The sequence below is a fragment of the Grus americana genome, chromosome 6 (assembly GCF_028858705.1).
Source record: "Grus americana isolate bGruAme1 chromosome 6, bGruAme1.mat, whole genome shotgun sequence".
Classification (NCBI taxonomy): Eukaryota; Metazoa; Chordata; class Aves; order Gruiformes; family Gruidae; genus Grus; species Grus americana.
In genome coordinates, this window is record NC_072857.1 from 28,506,436 (window position 1) to 28,528,234 (window position 21,799).

At 37.1% G+C, this 21,799-nt stretch overlaps 1 protein-coding gene across 2 annotated transcripts in view; it reads left to right on the forward strand.

Annotated features, from left to right (window-relative positions):
* Positions 1–21,799, forward strand: part of PARD3B (par-3 family cell polarity regulator beta) — a 423,913-nt gene that overhangs the window by 15,538 nt on the left and 386,576 nt on the right. For both annotated transcript variants that reach the window (XM_054830200.1, XM_054830201.1), the window contains exon 2: positions 13,176–13,277. In XM_054830200.1, coding sequence (XP_054686175.1) covers positions 13,176–13,277 — 102 coding nt within the window. The remainder of the gene's footprint in view (positions 1–13,175; positions 13,278–21,799) is intronic.

Genomic DNA, 21,799 nt, shown 5'->3' on the forward strand with positions numbered 1-21,799 from the left:
TTCTGCACGCTGGTGGTATTGAATTTCAATGAAAGAGTGAATAACTTCAGGCTCTTCTTTGTTGTCTTCTATCTGGTCAAAATCCACTTCATGAGATGCACTTAGGCGTACGACGTAAAGTTTTGATGATGCGTTAATTCTGGCATGTTCTGTATTTTCAGTCAGGTGAAGGTGGAAGTTGATCTCAGGAGTGAGAGAATTGTTCTTGTTTGGGTTTCATCCAGTTCTGTCACTTGGCTCTACCAATATGGTTAGAGTGGAGCTTGTTTGGGCTACTCACCAGCTGTATTTTGCTCTGTCTCAGAAGTCAAATATTAAAATTTACCAATATTGTACTGTGATAATATAAATGTTAGTAAGATAACACAAAATGTAAGAGAGGTTATATAATAATTCCCATGGTGTAATATTATGCTGGTAAATATTTTGTTACTTTTTAAACTTCCTGCTCATTTTCTTTCAAACAATAGTCAGAACCAGTGAAGCCAGCTAATCTTTATGGAATTAGGCAGTGCTTGCCTGTTAGTTGTGTCTTCAGAACATTCTTGACCCAGTCATTTTTGCTACTGAGAAGTCAAGGGAGGAGGAAAGCTGGTTAATTTAGCATTTCATGTCAGAACAAAGTGACATGCAACAGCTTCATCTAGCACAGACCTTGCACCGACACCTGTAGGGTTGAAAAATCCTTTGTTTCCCCTCCCTGCACGTACAATTCCTAGTTGATATATTACTTTCCACCGCTACCCTTTTTTTTCCTTCTTTCTATTGTAATGAGTTTTGCCTCAAAGGGACTCAACTTACATCTTCAAATACTTCTAATGCTTTGGGTATTTAAAACTACTATGTCTGTCTCGGCATCTTTCTAGCACTGGGACCTACAATTGGACCCCAAATCCACGCTGAACACTTTACTAAAAGCAATGAACTGTAACTGCTAGTAGGTTGACAGAGAGCGTGGAGAGAACTGGTTAGGGTTGATGGGGGAAATGGCACTGGTGGGAACTGGTGCTGTTGGTGCAATGCACCAGCCTTGGAAGAGTGAGAAGACGGTGGTGGTCTGGGGTCTGACTGGCCTTACGACACTGCAAGTCTGGCAGCCTTCTGGCAAAATTCCTTCCCAACCTCTGCTGGGTGGTTGCTCCATGCAGGACATAGGATGGCACTGCAGCAGAAAAGTCCTGCTGTTTTTTTGTGAAACAAGTGAAATACTTTCATATGGTTGAGGGAAAGAATTTTTTTTTCTCCCAAAAAATATGTAATGGCTTTCTGTGTGGAATTAAGGATATACTTCTGTAATTTACTACTGTGTTTTCTTACTTGAGCTTTGTCTAAAGCTTGGCTTATGTTACAAGGTTTTACGGGATTTCGGCATACCTGATCTGCATTGTCTCACAGGTGTCAGCTGCTAATACATTAATCACTTTATCAAAGGAAGGCCAAACCAGTTGTAAATACCATAATCTTAGATAGTTTCTAAATGCAGGACTGAAGTGGTGGCTGCTCTTATTGTAGATACGGAGCCATTTGTCACTTTGTTCAAGATCTTCAGTGCTGAGTTTGTTACAAACTGAGTTGTGTGAATTTACAGCCAACCTGTTTTTGTTATCTGTGGCAGTATTGAATTTAAGGTACCTTCAGTTTTAGTTGGCAAAATAACAATGTTGTTCACTCGACCTGGGCTTTGCTTTTGAAATACAGTAGTCTTGTACACGTGCCTTTCTTATTTTCTGAAGGTTTTCCCCCGCCTCATTTCTGTGTGAAAAATGATTGGCAATTTGAAAGCGTAGCTTTATAGTTCTGTGTGCTCCCTTTAAGTTGGATTTTAAGAAATCATGACTGTGGTCCCTCAACCCCCCAGTGCTACCTTCAGATATCAAACAAAAAGCCAGACTCAATGCAAATTAATTGTTTGCCAGGTGCCTGTAGCTATGCAGCAGTTTGCTTATTAGCATAACAATACTGCTCTGAATATTGTAGCTAATATATGACACAGAGAACATGGGATATGAAAGTTAAAGCTTTAAGTAAAATGACAACATTTTAAGATGTTTTGTGCTAGAGCTGTTGTGTTAACTTACATACGGATGAGTCTTTTGTGTTTCTATATTGTTGAAGCTATCTAGTCTAATGGGCTTGATGAGCTAAAGGATAGTCTTCGTCTGCAACTGAAGATCAGTTTACACTTGCATTCTTGTATTCCTATAGCCATCTTGGATTCAGAGCCTGGCATACAGTGCGCTCCAGTTTCACCTGAGGCTTTAAGGGCAGATTTCTTTGTAGTTGTTGCAACTGCAGTGTGTGGACCTTTGAATGGGTGTCTCCAACTATCTTTGCCTGTTCTGGTTTTGCATACTTGTTTTTCACTGCAATATTCTTCTTAAATGTCAGATGTTGGAGTGTGAAGGTGGGCTATGTGATGCCTCTAGTGATGTATTCTCTACATCATATTTTAATCAGATAATATTCTGATAGTGGGTCATATTCAGGGAGTGGTTCTCATTCAGATTCAGTATAAAATCAGAATACTGCAAATTAAATCAAAGTTTGAATGTAAGCTAAAATATTCTGGGTCACTTTGGATTTTTATATCTGTGCTCTGACTATTGCACTGTTGGGAATTCCATGCTAGGGATATCTCTGCAGGTTTTTCTGTTTTCCTCTTCAGACCTCATGTGGGAGATTAGTGTGGGTTTTTTGTTTGGGTTTTTTCTTTTTTTTTTTTTTCCCACTGCATATTCAACTACCAGGATAAACCAATTTTCTCTTCCTCCTTCTTGCTTTCTAGTGATAGTGGAGCTCACTAAGTGAGATGAATATCTACCTTCCCTGTCTTGTGAAAAATGAAAAGACTTTCTATTTAGTACATAGTGTTATTAATTTCTCAAAGCATAATCATTTAAATATGGCCACAGAACAAGAAATATTCTAGTCTCTCTTTGCAAACAGTGTCTCTGAGGGACAGCAGAGATTCACTGTCCCTCTGTGGCCTACAGTATGCAGGTGTGTAGTGACTTGGGTGGAGGAAACCTATTGACTGTGCTCCCTTTGCTGTCCTTTATAACCTGTCTGAAGAACTTCGTGTGTTTGTGTTCTATCATTTGTCTTCCAGGAGCTCAGAGCAGGTTCATTATCTCAATGTGAACTGGGGCATTTTAGAAAAATAAAACTGAGGTGATGGTGGCGTGTATATAACCTGTATGTCAGGTTGCTTGTAGCAAGCATCTCTTCACCTTGAGAGACCACCCAGGATGGAAGCTCTCTGATGTCTAAGCCTGTCTTCCTGTAGGGAGGTGACTATTATACCTTGTAAACGTTTGTTTTTCCATCTACTCAAGAAAAACAGAATGTGTTAATAGTATATGAAAATGGCTCAGAGAAGGAAAGAGAAGGAAAAAGAAGGAAAAAGAATGGGAGAAGGATGAGTTTCATTAACCCAAAATGGAGTTTGGTGGATGGTTGCATGGAGAGGGTAGGTGAAGGAGACAGAAGTGGTTATCAGTCCTTGCTCGTGCTGTTGGGTTTTGACTTCTAGTCGTAGTAGTACCTAGTCCTGTTAATTTTAGAGCATAATTATTTGAAGATGGCTAAAGATCAATAAATATTCTAGGCCCTCTGGTGACTAGGGATCGACTAGTAATTTTTTTTCCTGACCATTTAGCATGTTAAATATAAAGCTGATAGTGAGCTGTGTTTATGCTGTGTTACTCTCATTCCAAAGACTGAAAAGAAACTGTGCTTTCTGGTTGTCAGCTGTGTCTGCCTGCACTCAATAGTCCCCTTGACTTCAAAGAAAAACAAGGGAAGTTTTTTTTCTGCCCTTTCCCAGATGGGTAACAGTCTTTCTGTCACAAGTCCATGGTACTCCGCAGGCCTTATGCGTGGATTGTTTGGTTGTCGTTGTTTGTTTGTTTGTTTTGCTCTTTCCACTCAGATGCTTAAGAGCAGCCAGCAAGGCAAATGGTGTGAGCAGACTTCAAAAAAACTGCAGATGTGTTAAGATAAAACCAACCCTAGTGACAAAGATAAATCTGTTTCTGTATTGACCTGATCTGATAAGAGTCTCGGTTTTGACATCAAGTTTTTAGCACCTTCAAAGACAGAAGCTTTTAAAATTGGGTATTTAAAGTGACCTTATGTAAAATTTTATTTTTTCCAGGACTTCTTTCCTACTTTGTGATTACACTGTTTGGCAATATTGCATTCAATGATGATTGAAAAAAAAATAAGAATTGGGGAAAGATAAGTTTTCACAACTAGTCTTGAAAGATAAAGTGAATGAATCTAAACAAAAATTCAATGTGTGTGAAAATACATAAAATTATTTTCTTAATTTTTATTTTTAAAATTGCTTGTTTACATGGAGTAATTCCTCTGCTGTAGTCCAAAATCAGATCTTCTAAACAGTAGGACAAATTGTATTGTTTTGGAAAAAAAAAAAACAACCCTCTGGTTCAGCTCATACTTGAATGTTTAATTTATTCTTGTTAGGAGAAGTAAAATGTCATCTTCTATGTTGTCTTACTGTATGAAGAAAACTTCTTAACCTCTTTGAAAATCGAGAGGTGTGCTTTGGCCAGAAACAAACATCATGGATATATTATTTAGACTGGCTTTACTTCTGTGGTCTCTCATTTTATTTCCTGTATTGAAATCAGTATACATAAGCTGACATAAACCAGGCACAAACAGATCAACTGTGTCCTCCAATAAACGCTCATGTTAAAAAGTATTTTGATCTTTTGAGACACTCAGGGTTTTTTGTGGTTTGTGTTTTTAATCCTCATGAAAAGTTTGTTCTTGATGCTCATTTGCAGGTAACATTTTGCTTTTTTAAAAATTTAAGGATTTAAGGATTCTTCAGTTACTTTATTTCCTATATGTTCCTCATGCATGCAGATACTTCCAATTTTTTTGTTTTGAGAGTCTAACTTGGCAACAGTTCAGTACACTGAATTAATAAGGGAGGCTTACTAAGGAGGAATTTTAGATAGGAGTTGGCTACTAGTGATGATACCATGCTCAATAGTTATGTCGTACTCTAGTATTCTTTTAATTTTCTTGAGGTAATTGGTCTAAGATTGCTATTAGGCAAAAACTCATTTTAAGAGACCCTAATGTAGCAGGCAGTGGTGTCTTACGCTAGCCTGATGAAATGTGTAAGATCTTTGTGATTACTTCAGCTATGTACTAAAATGTGTTGCAGTCATGTGATATAGCCTGTAATTTCAAAAGCATTTACTCAAGTAATTTGTTTAATTGGACCTCTTCTTGCAGAAAGGGAAATGTGAGAGCGCAGCTCTTGCTGAGTTAGGAGCGTTACAGGTATGAGGTGGGTCTCTTTGGCAGATGCCTTTCTAGTAGGAGCTGACAGTGCAAACACTGCTCAAAATTACATCACTGTCAATATTGTGGGGTGGTGTTTTGTTTGTTTTTTTAAATTTCTTGTTTGCTTTGCTTTATGGCTTATGGTAAAGAACAGTTCAGGACTACATGCCTGTAACTCTGTCAGCTGTAATGAAAAAGCCCATGCTATTTGTGAATACTATGGAAAGGGAGGTGAAGAAGTCATCTTTCTAGGATTATTTCTACTGTATGGCCTTCTGGGTTTTCTATAGTTTTATTGCTGGATGCTTAAAAGCAATTTCTTTCTGAGCAGACTACTTTCAAGAAGTCCTCACCTCAGCTTTAATTTCTGTCTTTGAGCTCAATCAGTATAGATCTTTTTCTTAAATATTACTGACTTGAATGTGTGTCACTTCAGGTGGTAGAGGGTTATAAAGAAGTTTTATCTTTCTTGCATCTTAAAGCATTTTCACTTCTAATGCAAGCAGATTCAGAGTTCTGGTGAAGGAGAACAACAATCCTATGGAATACATGACAGTGTTTTTTTTTTTTTTTACTGTCTCACTGTGCTGTAATGTATTTCTAGTGCTGTAATGTATTTCTAATCCTTGTATTATCTTGAAGGTTTCTGCTGCTTTTGAATTTTTAACTAGAAATGATTAAAAAATCTTGTTTAATTTCATACAGTTGAACTATAGAGCTATAAAGACAATGTAATTAATTCCAGGTAAGAATTTATTTTTAACAGTGAGACTGAGAAATATGGTTTGTAACTTACTCTGTTGTACTGTAATGCAAACTAAACACTGAAAGCTTCCTGAGCAGTGAAACCTCAATGTCACTTTTTTTTCTATTTTTGAAAGTTCGTGAAAAGACCTAATTATACTCTTTTGGCCTTCATATAGGGAGGTTTATTGGATCTGATCAGTGCTAGGATCTGCTGAATTCAGTAAATGTCTGGAATGGACTTAATGTCTTGTGCAGAAAACTGTTAATCTTTGATTTGTTTTTTTTACAGAAGCTTCTTGTGTTTGCTTTTATGCCATAAAAATGTCATCTCTGCAACATACAATATTGTTACAGAAATGATAGAGTTCTACTAGTTAAACTGTCTTCACATGTATGTACGAACATAGTTCTTTGCATGCTAGGAGGATGGGGCGTGATACATTTTTATTAGGGTTCCTCTTAGGTTGTTTAAGGATGTTCAAGTGTATCTACCTTGTGTTGTTGCTGAGATCTAACCATTCAGCTCTAGATTATTCTTGAGAAATCCCTCACTGTGACTGAGGAGTATTTAACAACCAGCAGTGACAGTATGTGGTATGCAAACATTTGCTTCCTGATCAGCTGTTGATGTTGGGACCTCGGTATTCATATTGCCATAAACCAGAGCTCTACCTTTACTACAGCTGATGGTGGCAGCTCAGTTGATGGCAGTTGAAATGCAGTCTGACTAGAAGTACCACTTCAGGCATGTTTGGAGGTGGTTATGGTAAACAAAAAAAATGCTAGAGGCTGTTCTAATTTAGTGATAAATTTTGAGAAGGATTTAGAGATGAAGTTTGAGGCTGTGACCAATTGCATCCATCTGTTCCTCTCCAACTCCCTTTTTGCACTCTGCTCTGCACACTGTGGTTTGAGAGTAACTAATACTTAGTGCTGTTTGGCTGTGGGTAATGATACATCATGTAGCCATAGAATGCTTATAGAAATCATTAAATACTTCTTATATATTGGGAGGTAATAGATCACATTACAATCTAAAAATAACTAAATAGTAGAATATCTCTCTCTTATTGACCTTAACCTAAAATATCCCCTTCGTCAGGAAATATTGTGTTTGATTGTGGGGTTTTATTCTTGTTTTTACACTAAATGACAGAAAACAACATAGCTGGAGTCCAATCCTTCCCCCCAACTTTGACTTAGCATTTATGCTGTTGCTGTGGATGTGGAACAGGCATATGTGATTTCCATTTTTTAAATACATCCTTTTTCGTGCTGTATTTCATTGAAGTCTATTTGCTCTGGTGAAGCAACACTGTGGAGGTTCTTCTCCCACAATTACTTCTCAGACTGGTATTTTAGGAGTCTTAGTAAGTCATTCCTACTTCTGAGTTTTTCATTGCATCCTATCTTTACTGTATTTAAATTAAAAATTCCAGGATAGGGATTGCAATTAATTTTATACATTCTGCATAGCAGAACAAATAACACCACCAAACAATTAATTGTGAAATCATTAAGTGGTGGTGTTTAGTTTATTGATGGGCCAGCTGAAATGTATTTAAACTTGTTAGGATTCTCTTGCATATTTCAGACTGTTAATGAGTTATATGAACTGCGACATTTATAAAGCATGTTGCTTTAGTTTTCAGAAGAGTAGAGACTTTACTTTTTGAGTTTGGAACAAAAGAAATAAAGATGGTGGTTGAAGTTTTTGATACATTAAAATGTGTATCTGTAGATGTGTATATAAAAACCCCTAACAATAAATGGAGTGTCTTTTAATTACAGACTGATTGATCTTTCACTTGAATGTGTGTTTGCCTGAAAATAAAGGCATAGAAGAATTCTTGGACCTACTTCAGACTACTTGAACACTGAAGGTGTTCCATTAGGTGGCAACAGTTGAGTTAGAATTCTGTGACAACATGAATGTCAAACCCACTTTTTTAATTTATGTCACTTCTTTGCCTACATTGCACTTGTGCATTCATGTGACCTGGCTTTAATTTAACATTTGGTAAATATTTGCATAGTAATTCCTAAAGTGTTCTCCCACACATAAAGGAAATGATGATAAACAGCTTTTAAGTGGCTTGATGTTAAACACAAACATGACTTGCAGCCCTAAGGTAAAATGCACATTAGAGTAACTGTTCAATATTCATTTTGGAAGTGCTGGTATGTGTTATACCAAGTAACTTATTCATACTTTTTTTACATATTTAGATGTTTCTGTTGTATACCTGAGCTAAACTTCTGCATAAGGGTTATATGCCATGCTGTAAGAGAACTTCTCCCCACCCATGCTATTAGGATTTTTTTTGGAACCGTTTTGATGAAAACCTCTGTTTTCTCCTAAATGACCCTGCTAACAGGAGAGCATTTAGGAGCACAGATAGACGGTAACCATGCTTGAATGCTGTCCGGAGCTTCTAGGCTGCTGTTAGTGTTTTATTTTTACAAGAGACTCATTCTTTTGTTTTTCAAAACTAGTTCTTTCTTCTTGAGCATATGAACTTCCAGTGATGATGGTTAAGAAGATACTGGGATGGATCATTCTAGACATGGTCAGTTATTAGAAGGGGACTTTAATCTTAAACTAGAACCTCTCAGTTGGAAAAAAAAAAAGTTGTCCTAGCGTTTTAGAATATAGTTCTTACACTTTTTTACTTTATATTTGATAGTTTTCTCAGCAACTGATTTCTCAGTAAATATGTCCTTAATTGATCCCTTCCCTTAGCAAAAATGGGATAAGTGCAATCTTATCCTGTATTGTTTATAAACTTAAAAATCCAGGTTTTTCTGCTTTCAACTGCTAAGAAGTGTTATTTTACTGAAGCAAACATATGCAAGCTGGGATTGACCCTTCACACATGTGATGTTGCAGCAGCCTTTCACTTCTGTTACTGGCTTCTGACTCTTTCCTTTCAGGCCTTTCAGAAAATACTGTAGAAGCAGAGCTGTCTGTTTCACAAGAACTCCAGTGATATACTTTTTATAAAGTTACCCTATTAGTTTGGAAAGGCAGTCTCCTGCCTAGCCGTTCTAGAATATATGGAAATCTGAAGTTTTCTTGACGTGCTTTGTGATTGTTGTATCTTACTAAAACACGAGAAGCTTAAAGACCATCCCTTTCTAAGGAAAGTTTTGATTTCTCCAATGATGATTCTATCTTGGATGTACCACAGTTATTTTTCAGACCTATTCTACTCCTTCAGAGCTCTAAATAATGTGTAAAACACAAGTATGTGTTTTACAAAACACTCATTTTTCCTCATGTTAACTGTCCATCCCCTACTCATCGTGTGGATGAAATGCTATTTGGTAATTAACATATGCAACTCTTACATCAGCTGGTGGTTAACGGCTTATTTTATATGGCGAGTTAGCCAAAATATTGGTATTTTATTTACTGAAGTTGTCTGGACTCTTGGTGGGAGTAAAGAAGCACAGAAGAAACTGCTATATAGATTTTAGCTTTTTTTTTATATAGGCACTTTGTATCCTGTGCGTAGCAGTGTTTGGAGTTCATCCAAAGAACAGAAAATGTTCTCTGACTTTGAAATCTCTTTGGAATGGGTGAGTGATTTTGCTGGTCAGATGAACTGTTGTTACTTCTGTGACTGTGCAAGGGGAATTTCCTCCACCTAGGCTATCTAGCAATAGTTACTATTTGCTTCATCAAACAAGTCTCTAAAAAGCATCTCTCTCTCTCTCCTTAGTAGCTGGTTTTTTACCTTTCACTGATGAAATTCTGCTTAAGTTAATACAAATGTGAAACTGGTTTCTATTGCTGAAACACCAAGTGTTCAGTCTTGTTGTAGTCTCTGGTGACTACTGTAATTGGGGAGTCCATGAGATCCAGTGGTCATAGTGGCTTCACACTGTGTGTACCTGAGTCATAGTGCGCATGGGAGCAGAACCTAAACTGTTAAGAAGTATCTTTCTGCTAAGGAAACTATGTGAATCCTGTAATGTTTTAGTTCTTGTATTTCAGTGTGAATTGTCATTCCTTTCTTTTAAAGAATCTAACATGGCTGCACTTGCTCCAAAAAATTGGTGAGGAATGGCATCTGCTGCTCTTTCAGACTGATTTAGAGACTACTTTCTCTTGATATGGCTACTAACAAAACCATTAAATTACTGTATTTGTTGTGGCCCAAAGTAAAAGGAAGGTTAGGAATTCATTAAGCTTAATGTAGTTTAGGGTGGCTGTGTGTCTTGAGCCTGTTTCCTGCCGACTTGCTGCATTCTGTTGGGACAATAGAGCTTTTACACTCCTTTTTTCTTTGTTTCTTTTTCAATGACACATCTGGGTTGATGCAGCTACTGAATCACAAATAGAGGCGAACATTGAAAGTGAAATATTCCAATCAGCTGTTTATTTTTTTCACATCAGCTTTATTCTGTCTACAGGACACTTAAACAGCATAATACGTATAACAGGTTTTAATATATCTTCAGACAAAAATGTTAGCTGCAGAAGTTTGTCTAAGGGAGTGATTTTCAGGTATGCTGTTTTAGTGTTAGTAACTATGAAAACCTCTTGTAAGTGTATTAGTTAAAAGGTTCAGGAGGAACATCTGTAGCTACTGATGCATTCCAGTTTGAGAGAATCATATTTTGTAAGTTTATTGGTAGGGTCAAGTGATGGTCTTTCACAAGGTTTCTGCATTAGATAGATTGTTTGATGTAAGTTAACATATTTGCTTGTTGCACAGAGGTACATTTCCTCTCTGCCTTTTCATCTTAGAATTTTGTAGTTATGGTAAAAATACTTAAACAATGGGCTTTAAAATAGAGCTTTGAGCTATAATGGTTGTCTATGCTTTATCACTTTGCAGAGACAAAAGCATGTTAATTGATTTTCTTAAATTTTGTAATTTTAAACACCCGATACCTAGATTGAACAAACATTTGCTATTTCACAAATGGGTGGTTTCAGTGCAACATGAATTAACTGTAGTTAGAGGTAAATTCCAGATTAAATAGACATGTTACAAATAAAGATACTTTCATGTGCTTAATTGGGTGGTTGTTATTCAGCCGTTCTGTACCTTAGATGTACTTAACCCTCAAACAAGTGCAAGGGGGTAAAAAGGCAGTGGGTTAGCCCAGTGTGGTAGGGAGGAGAATCGCAAGGGTACAAGTGAGAGAACTCAGGGGCTGAGATAAAGACAGTTTAATAGGTAAAACAAAAGCTGCACTCACAACTCTGCCTTCCTCCCCCCCCCTTCTGCCTCCTTTCCCCCAGCTTTTATTGCTGAGCACAGTGTTACATGGTAGGGAGTATCCCTTTGATCACTCAGGGGTCGGCTGCCCTGGCTGTGTCCCCTCCCAGCTTCTTGTGCACCCCCAGTCTGCTCAGTGGAGGGGCAGTGTGAGAAACGGGGAAGGCTTTGATGTTGTGTAAGCACTGTTCAGCAATAGCCAAAACATCCCTGGGTTATCAACACTGTCACAAATACAAAACATAGCGTTGTGAAAGCTACTGTGAAGAAAACTAACTCTATCCCAGCCCAAACCTGTATGTGTCAGTGGAAGAATTGAAACTCGCCTGTGGAAGCTAGATGGGTCACCACAGGGAAAACATTCTGTTTAGAGCTCACCAGCAAAGTTGCTAGTGGCATGATGGGCTGACCTGTTGGTAATGCTAGGGTGGTTATTGTGCGAAGTTTTTTGGTTGGTTTTCTGACTGCTGCCTATTGATGATAAAATAAAAAAAGAGGCCTAATCCAAGTGATCTGCATCTGTATATATGATGGAATTGTCTTGATTTATCTGCTGTCTGTGTCAGTTGATGGCCAAAGTTATAGAATGCCCATAAATAAATAAGGAGTGGAATAACCCTACTTCTCAGGGACTTCATTACATGGGGAATATCCAAACTAAAGATGAGGAACTTGCTAGTCTAGATTTAGTGTGTCTGTGCGTTACTTTGCTTCTGAGAACTGTGATCTGATTAGATTAGACTTGCCAAGGAAGAAGGGATTTGAGATATAGATGTAGTATAAATGGAATCATTGAGATTGCATATTGTACATCAGCAGTGCTCTTCGTCCATTTCTGAAACCTTTTTCAAAGCTACATGTGTCCATGCCAGTTTCTTGACCCTTAATTTTAGCACATTCTGGCCAGTCTCCATACTGTTTGGTGGAGGACTCAAATACGGTTTGTAATCCTAACTAAGCACATTTCCTTTCTTTAGCATGCTGTAGAAGATGTGCCTATTCAACATTTATCAATGCTGATAACATAGAGTACTCAAACATGTTACTGTGACTCAACGAGCTGCCATGTGCTTGTTAAACCACACTAGCTGGCCCTAATGGCATAGATGTTCAAATGTAACTAGGGCAACTCAAACATAACTACCACTTAGCCTGTCCCCCGTGGAAGTCATGTTTACACAGGTAGCTGTTATGGTTTGGGGGCAGTGGTTACAGACTGTGTGTCTGCTCCGTGAATTGTATTTCATGTCAAGGAGAACTTTCTGTTGAGCAGTGAGCTCTGAGCCTTTTGGCTTCAGGGTCAATGGAATGATGGCTAAGCTCCCAGTTATTGAAGTAGTTAATTATAAGAAAAGCATTAGTTTTGGAAAACTAATGTGATCCTTGTTAATATGATATACAATGTTGCACTGGAATTTGAGAGTGTTTATTTGTGAAAACAAACTGGGATTTATTTATTCTATTTGGGTTTTGCTACAATAGCCTGACCTACACTCCTGAAACTGTCAGGAGTGGTGCATGTCCATACATATATATATATTTACATGTGTGTGCTGATAATAACTTAAATATTCCAACTATAAACTGCTGTAAAAAGAAAAAAGTTTAATTTCTCCTTTTTAATTATTTAACTTCAGTAAAGAAAGATAAGGTAATGGAAATGTACATTTTAAAGATCTCTTGCATAGTATTCTATAGGTAGTGTCTATAGTTACGTATTTGTAGTTTTCATTCCCTCAGTTTCAATTTTGGGTAGTGGCTCCAAGCTTCTGCCTCACCATTAAAGTGAGGGGGGATACAAAGCTACTTTGTTCAATGGCCCTAAAACCATGCAAGGTTAGGTTAAGAAGTCTTGTGTCTGTCTTACAGGATCCAGCTTCCTGGGTAAATATTCACCACCTGGAGTATACAGATGGAGGAATCCTGGACCCAGATGATGTGCTGGCAGATGTTGTGGAAGACAAAGATAAGGTAGAGCTTGAATGAAAAGATTATGTTTGCTTTTTGCTGTGTCTCTTCAAATAATTAATGCTACTTTCTCATTTCTTGGACATCTGGCAGGTGAAGTTGGGTGTTAAATATTCTTAAATTAAACACATCTGCCCATAGGTGCTACAGCTCTCTGTTTCTGGAGTAGAACTGGACAGAGCAGGGGGGAGGGGGGCAGGATGACCAAAGCAATATGCAACATGCAACATGTAAGAAAATAGAGTGGTGAAGGAATATGAGTTTTGCAAGACATCTTTTTTTTTTATGCCACTTAAAGTATCTTTTATAATCTTTGCTCAGAATTAAGTTCTTGAGAATCATTCAAATGTCATGGTTGAATATGTGTGACAAATTCTGCAATGACAAGAACAGCTGCTTCAACTGTGTTAAATTTCAGGAGGAGTTCCTGTGATTTGCTACTGAAAGTCTAAGCAGTTACTAATTTTAAAAGCTATGAGTCTCTAACTTTCAATTCAAATAAGATAGATGTCCTTTCTGAGTACAGAAGTAGTAGCTGCAAAGAAGCCCTTTTTAATGTTTTTGTAATTATCAGGAAAATTTAGTTTTGGGAAACTAAATCATGACTTATTTCAGCATAGAGGAGGAAGAGTATAATTTATAATATGTTGCTGGGTTTTTTTTCCCTTCATAAAATCAGAGGAAAAAATTTAGTGACTAGAAACTGAAGATCCAAATATGGGATATGCCTGTAGTTTCAGACAAATAGCTTTGTCTATTTACAGTGCCATATGCTTGGTGACTTCAAAAATAATTTTGTGTGTTGCAAACAGAAATGCTAGTTTTGTATGCTGTTGATTGTATTAAGTCATTGAACAAAGTGCAGTGTTTTGCTTATGATTAATGGGATGCTGTTTTTCTTAGAAAATTGTCGAAGATGTACTTCAGTGTCATTTTATGGTGGTTTGTGTGGGAATTCTTAAAAACAATGGAGCTCTGTTTGGTATATGTTCTTTTTTTCAGACTTGTTTTTCTTGCTTATCCATATTTACTGAAAGTGTACTTAAAACACCCTAAGGCCTTTTTCCAGTAGTGTTTGGAGACTAAAGATTGGGTTCTGAGACTGACACAGCTGTATATAAGGATAAGACCATAAGCATAAGATGTCATAAAATGAGATAGTGCATCAAAGGGAAATGTTAATCAGTTAATAGAGGAAATCCTGCTGGACATGTTCATTTTTATTTGAAGTACTGATACAGGAACACTTATGCAAGTATGAACAGTAGTTTGCAGAGTATTTGACATACCATCCGATTTTTAACTTGTTGCCAAAGCCTTTGCTGTACTTTGGTGGTGGGTGTCCTTGTTTGAGTATGTGTTGCTGATGAAGTTTTTCAGTTCACACACAGGTGTAGATTTAACCATCTTCTGTTATAATAGTGTTAGGTGGGACTCTGTAGTTCTGAGGCTGCCTTGAGGAAACAAACACTGGCAAACCAAGATCTTTCTTGCTGTGAAGTGGTCTGGAGTGGTTTAAGAATACAGCCAACTTCTTGATTTCTCGTCCTGTGATGTCTCAATTACATGTGATGCATCACTACTATCTTCTTCAGAAGGCTTTGGTGAAACAGTGGTAAGTAAGACTTACTGAACAGCAGCAGCTGCAGTGACAAATGAGGTTTTTGGATTAAACTAGGGGAGAATCATGTAATTGTGTAAGGGGACTGCTGGTTGAGAGGTCAAAGAATTCTTTTGGTTGAGAGTGGAATTGGGCCATTGCCTCTTCATAGCACGTATAAGGAGCTGTCCATACCAACTGCTTACAAGGTTTGGTATGATCTGATAATAAAGAACCAGCCCTATTGAAGGCTTACAAATACATATTTTTAATAGTTTTACTGTGGCCTGTTAGCCTTTGAGCCTTTGCCAGTGCTATTCCACACAGAATATTGGCCAGTCTCCCATGAAATGAGATACTCTAAATAAAAATAAGTGTACTTAACTTCAGTGCCTTTAACCAAAGGTGTGTTTGGCATTGCTGACCATCAAGCTGCTCTTTAGTGGCAGAGGAAACTAGCTGATGCTTTTTTAGGTGTTAATGTGCTCTAGATTGTACTTTTGATAGCAGTAAATTAGCACAGTTTCTTCCAAAAGAAAATGTGTTTGCTAATATATTGAAATTCTTTCACTGTGGCAACAAAACAGTGAATCAGAGAGAGCTATCGGATATAATTTATTTGGAATTTCAAAAGCTTTTGACAGCCCTTAACAATAGACCGTTAAGGAGGCACAGCTACTCATGAGGTAAGCAGCAAGTGCTGCCATGGGTCGGGAAATAATTGAGAGAGAACAAAAAGATGGGATAAATGGTCACTTTCCAACGTTATGAAATGATGGCACTGGGATGCATAATGTGTGTTAGTGGGAATGGCAGTGTTTTTGAGCTCTACTTATATTAACTTCATGGTTTCCTCTTGAACTCAAAATTAGTCAACATTGAGCAAATATGCAGTACAGTGGATGACATTAATTGCTGTCAACTGCACAGTTATGCATGTTGGAGAGGGTGACTTGTTCTATTTGCATATAAAACAGGTCTAAATTAGTATTATATGTACTTGGTAACATGTGTCATGTGAAAATGCTTTGGAAATTCTTTATGGTGAGAGCCCCTCTTGCTGCCACTGCCTCAGTGGCAATAATCTGTGGCCTGAATTGGATGTCAAAGCTAGCGTTGAATAGTTTTAAAATAGCTTGTTTTCACTTGACTTATCTAGCAAGTAGTTTGTGTCCTGATTACTCTGAATGATGGATCTAATTAAGTACAAAACCCAAATTTTGTCATTTGAATAAAAACATGCTATTTAAATTGTCTGTTATTACTGTGTTGAAGCTATAAATGGAGTCGTCTTTGTGCACTGCTCTTAACAGGTATTTCTTCTTTGAAATTACTTTTTTTCTTGAGGAAACAAATGCCCCAAGAAAATGTCTATGCTGTGCAAAAGATGAGTATAAAACATTTCCCTTCATATTGTTGTGTACATTGAGTCTTTGCTTGGCACATGTCTTAAATGCATAAACTTAATGTACCCATCTAGATTTCCCTCTGATTTTTATGTGGAATCATTTTCAAATACAAACACCTGGGGAGATGAAGCTCTATGTTAATAAGTTAAAACTTGCTTAGCTTATAGCAGAAGTTTAAACTCTTAATAACTTCCTAGATCGGAACAGTTAGGCTCTCTGAATACATATAAAAGTCTACAGGGAAAATACAGTTTCTAACCTAACATAGATGTTCATGCTTTGACAGGATTAAATGCAAGCAAAGCATGCTTTCTGCTATGCTTTTATCATCAGGGCCCTTCTGAAGTAGGGTATGATGGTCTGCTGTCAGGGTGCTGGGTGTTTTGGTTGGTTTTGGTTTGGTAAGACTGTTTGCAAGGGCAGTATCGCAGTATCTACAATTTGGCCAGCAAAGCTATTGAACATTTATGTAAAGATACTACTTCCTGACCTGTCCTGCTGGCAAAAGATCTAGGCTTGTCATCCTAGAAGGTGGTGTTGCTTTAACCTTTCCAGAGGCCTGTTTGTTAGCAGTTCCACTGCTTTAAGTATACGGGGGGTGTTTGGTGTATTTTTTGTGTAGGGTTTGTTTTTTTTTAGGAGTGGAAGGAAAAAGAAGGGTATGTGATTGTGATGGGCATTGCACTCATACTGAAATAGCAGGGTGCCAATATGGTCTTAGAAATAGTTTTTGCTTGGATATCTCCTTTGTTGTATAGGTGGCTTATGTTTTTTAACAGCAGCAGAAGCTTTTTGAAGGACACAAAGCAACATCAATGAAATGCTGAAACAGTGATGTTGTTTCAAGATTGGTAGGGATTGTAACTGTCATTTAAGTGTTTCTAATGATGATATCAAGTAAATGATATGAATTAAGTGTAGCTCAGATACTTATTTTAGCTAAGCATTTAATGAAATATTAAATAGCAAAATGAATGAATTCTTCCTTCTCAGTTCACTACCAGCAGAAATGCAATATTGAGAAAACATGTCTCCTGGAAGGTCTCCAAATGCTAAAGAAATCATCTGCTGTCTGTTCAAAATGGTTATTGAGCCTGTGCATGCTCCTGGTAAGAACCTGAAGATCTGGCTGAAGTTGTTTTTGTAGAGGATGCTACGTAACTCTCTTAAGCCTTACTTCAGACAGAGGCGTTTGCAGTATTTTTAGTCTCAGTGACGGTATTGTGAGGATGAGGCTGGTTTGGAGCAGTTGTTTCAGTAAAACAACAAAAACATTTGGATTCAGAAGCAGATATCATAAACTTCAAGACTGATGTAATTATACAAAGGAAATATCTCTGCAAGTACCTGACAGGCATGTTTTCTGTCAGTGGATTCTGAACTTTTCCGTTGTTTCCAGGCAGGTTTAGTCACTGGGAGTGCTGGCTGGCTGGATATAGCGCTTATACAGAAGTTAATCCCTGACCGGGGTTTGGCTCTGTAGAGCTTCAGGGTTGTTATTCTGGCTGTGAAAGTGACTGCACACTCTAATGTGCAATGCTTATTTAAATTAAGTTATACTGAAGTAAGTCTACCTTTGAACAGTTTCTGTTCCCTCCAACCATCAAATTCCTCGTGAAATGGAGAAGGAAATCAGAACTAAAGTAACTTTTAGGTAAGTAAGTAGAGAAAATGTTGCTGATGAGTGTCTGAGGTGATAAGGAAAATTCTTTATACGAGCAAGCTGAAATATGGTAAAATGAAGTCAGAATAAGAAGGCAAGTGGGCAGGAGTATCTTGATAGTTTAAAGAACAAACAGAATGCTGTGGAATTCCAAGGGAATTTCTCTTAACAGGGAGTTACAGCATTGCTGCTTTAAAAACTTCCCCTGTGAATCAGTGGCAGAGACCTCAGTGCTGGCTTGTTTAAATTACTTTCCAGTGGGTCAGCAAAGCCTGAAAGTGTCACGCTTTATGGATCTTTTTGTTGTATGGTTTGATTCTCGAATATATGATCCGTGTGAGTAATGCATACTTAAGTTAGAGAAATGTGATTCAAACTGTGGACTTCTGTGCAATTGAGCTTTCTAGTATTTTCTCTAGGGTTTTGTAACTTTCTGATAACTGGAATGCAGAATGGAGTTTTTTCTTCAATTTGTTGCACAACAGTATATTACACTTGTTTCAGAAAACCAAAGCAAGATACATAAGACTTGATTACAGCTGAGAATTTTTACCTATTGAAGTACATGCTGCAGTGTTCTGTTTTGTTTTTCTGTAGGCTGCTCTACAAGTTGTTGCATGTTAGTCAGCTTTTCCCTGGAGAAGTTTTTTAAAAAAAAATTCCTTTCACTATAAAGAATAAGTATGAGAGAGATGTCTGGTAGTAAAGAAAACAATTTAATGATGTTAGTTTCTTATAATGTAGGGGTGGCATTTTAAGTGTGCAGTGGACACAGGATAGTCCAAATTGGTGTATTATAACTTGGATGCTCTGTGTCTTTCATAAAATCTGCACCAAAGAAGGCAAGCATCAAAGAAAAAAAAATCACAGCTTTTTTTCTATAAGGTGGTGACTGTTGCTCTGGACTAGATTTTTTTGGCACGCAATGTTTTAGGACATTTAGTTGATGAATACCACAGCCAAGTTATTGTTCTAATGTGTGTACTTTCATTGACTGTTAAGCCGATTGCGGCAAATACAGGCTTCAAACTTTTGATGCTTAATGCTTCTGGCAGAATCTTAGTTACACTTCCGTAAGTTTGAACGCCTTGAGAGAGCTGTTGTCCAGAGGCAGCAAATGCTTGTGTGTAGTTCCTTGGTGCTAATGAGGTAAAATAGGGATTAGTAAATAAAAAGCCTGATATGTTCAATTTGGGAAAAATGAATTGCAGAAATTTGTCAAAACTAGTATGTAAGGGCTGTTGTTCTTTGATTTGGTTTAATGTATGTTTTCCAAGCATAACTTTCAGGCTGTGGTTAATATCTCTGCCAGAATATGTGTAGATATTTGTCTCTGTGACTCTTCCTTCCTGCTTTTGGTTTTGCATTCATATTTTGTGGCTTCAGTAATGAGATCGTACAGATCAGTGGAAATCTTAAAATTTGATTAACAAAAAGGGTAACTAATAATCCATTCTTCTTTCAAACCCTAAATTGGTAAAAATTAAAACGGATTTAACTTTTATTCTGAATAATGTGATTACAGCCTCCAAAGGCATGATACAGTGTTCTTATCTGTTAGATTCAGAGTATTGTTTCTTCGTTATATGAACAATTTGTAATAGGTTTCAGTTGTGATTTCCCATAATCAAACTTATTGGGATATGAAATTGCTACTGCTGACAGTATTTGTTTACTTAAATATTCTTAGCTAGTTCTGGGCGATGAAGATATAAAGACAAAACAGTACTGTGAATAAAACCTCCATGTAACTTCTGTTTTTTTTCAAGGGAGTCCCAGTGTAAGTATTCTCTAGGTGTCTGATAATTAGCTATGCATCATACATCTACAAAGAAGGGAAGTATTAGAAATGGCGTATTTTAAAAATTACCTTTATCTTTTTCTGCACCTTAAAATATGGAGAAGAGACATGAGACACAAGAAAATCCTAGAGAAAATGGAGGATCTATCCTTTTGCATTGATTGTGATGATGGCTTTTACCCTCATCTCGAGTCACAGGCTTTTTAACTTGTTCAAAAGGGTAGTGCCAATGCTTGCTACAAACCTCTGTTGAGTTTATCGAGGCTTTACCTGTAGTTTTTAAAACAAACAAAGGCATTGGGGATGGGAGGTCGCTCTTGCGGAAGAGCTGTAGACCTTGATTTGGTGGCCCTTTGATGAACTGAGATGGAGTTTTGGTTTTGCTGTTGATGAAATAGTATGCAAGCCAGTCAAGCTGCAGCCTATTTAAAAAAAAATAAATGTTTTCACACTTTTCAGGGAGAAAAAGTTTTATGCCATTTTGATCAAATGCTTGTTTAGGAAACAGATGTCTGAGTTCAGTCTCGTATAGTAGGGTATGCTGTGAACCACCATATATATATATATATATCTCCTTTATATATGTGTATATATATAAAAAAAGATATTTTGATAGGAGTTAGTCTGTTTATTTTTGAAGTGGGATCTGAACTGTGTGCACCAGAGGGAAGGGGAGGAAAAAATCACCATCGTTAGTACTTACTAAGCAACACTATTTCAGTAATGCAGTTTCTTTTAGAATACAGATTATGAAGCTTTGCATTTTTATGAAATTTGTTTTAATTTCTTGCTGCAGAGGTGCCATGCATTATTCAAGATTATAAAATGATTTGGATTTCAGGAGCATTTGGATTTGCTGATGAGGATTTCAAGCTGTGTAATTATGAAACTGTGTGCACATAGGTTGGAAGTTCAGAACTCATTAACGTAATCATTAAAATAACCATTTTTTAAGTGTGGTATTACATTCCGGGGTGTGCAATTACACTATCATGTGTTTCTGGTTACTGGAAACATTCTTGTAATAAACTTCAGGTCTAGCAATGTACTTCAAGACAAGTTCATAGCTTTAAGAACAGACACCTGGTCAAATGTTGCTTAGCTTATTAAAGAAAATTCAGTTTTGTAGATTTAGAGCCATAACACAGTGCCTGTATGCATAAATTAACCTCCTATTTATCCTAGAAAAAATTATAAGCTTTTACATATTTAGTGCTGTATAGTGTAGTTTTTCTTAGAATAGATATTGTCTTGGAGCATATTATAAGGGTTATGAGGGTTACTTATTTCAGCTCTACCTACTTTGAAAGTTAAAATGTGGCTATGAAGATTCTTACCACACGGACTCCAAACTCTTAGTTTTTCCGGTGTAATGTTTGTGTTTGAACATTCTGAACTGTGGACTCTATCTGTGAACATCTGTAACCACCCAAGTTTTTCTGTTTGTGATAAGTATTCATTACTTTTCTCAGATATTTAAAAAAAAAAAAAAAGGAATTAACTCTGACAGTGAATCTGTGACACTAATAAGATTCCTCATAGTTTTGGAATAAGATTGCCTATTTAAATGCTAAGAGGGGGATTTTGGAGTTAAAATCCTTTTAATGTAAGATACATGCAAATCTGAAATTTGTGCTTTTCTAATTTGATTTTCTATTGATCCCTCTATTATCTGATTTGTATTTTGGCATTTTAAGCAAAAGAGTATTAAAGCCACAGCAGGTAGAAGGTTTGGGACCTGGGTCATTTGGGTTTTGGAGAGTATTCAGCTGTGCAACCATAACACTTTCTCTTGACCTGAAAATGTGTTTTGTCATCTGGCACTAAGTACTGTAGCTAATTGGTGGTCGGACAACTGAAGTTACTTGAGTTTCTGTTCCTTAAACAATGAGAGGGATGGAGGGAGGGAAGGTCATTCTAAGGGCATCTGCTAACGAATGGTGAGTAGAACCGATGTTCAAATGTCGTGACGAAAAGTTGTTTAATATCTCTTTGTGTAAGCATAAACTGGTGGAAGATGCTTACTTCTTCTTAATGATTTTCACTGATGTA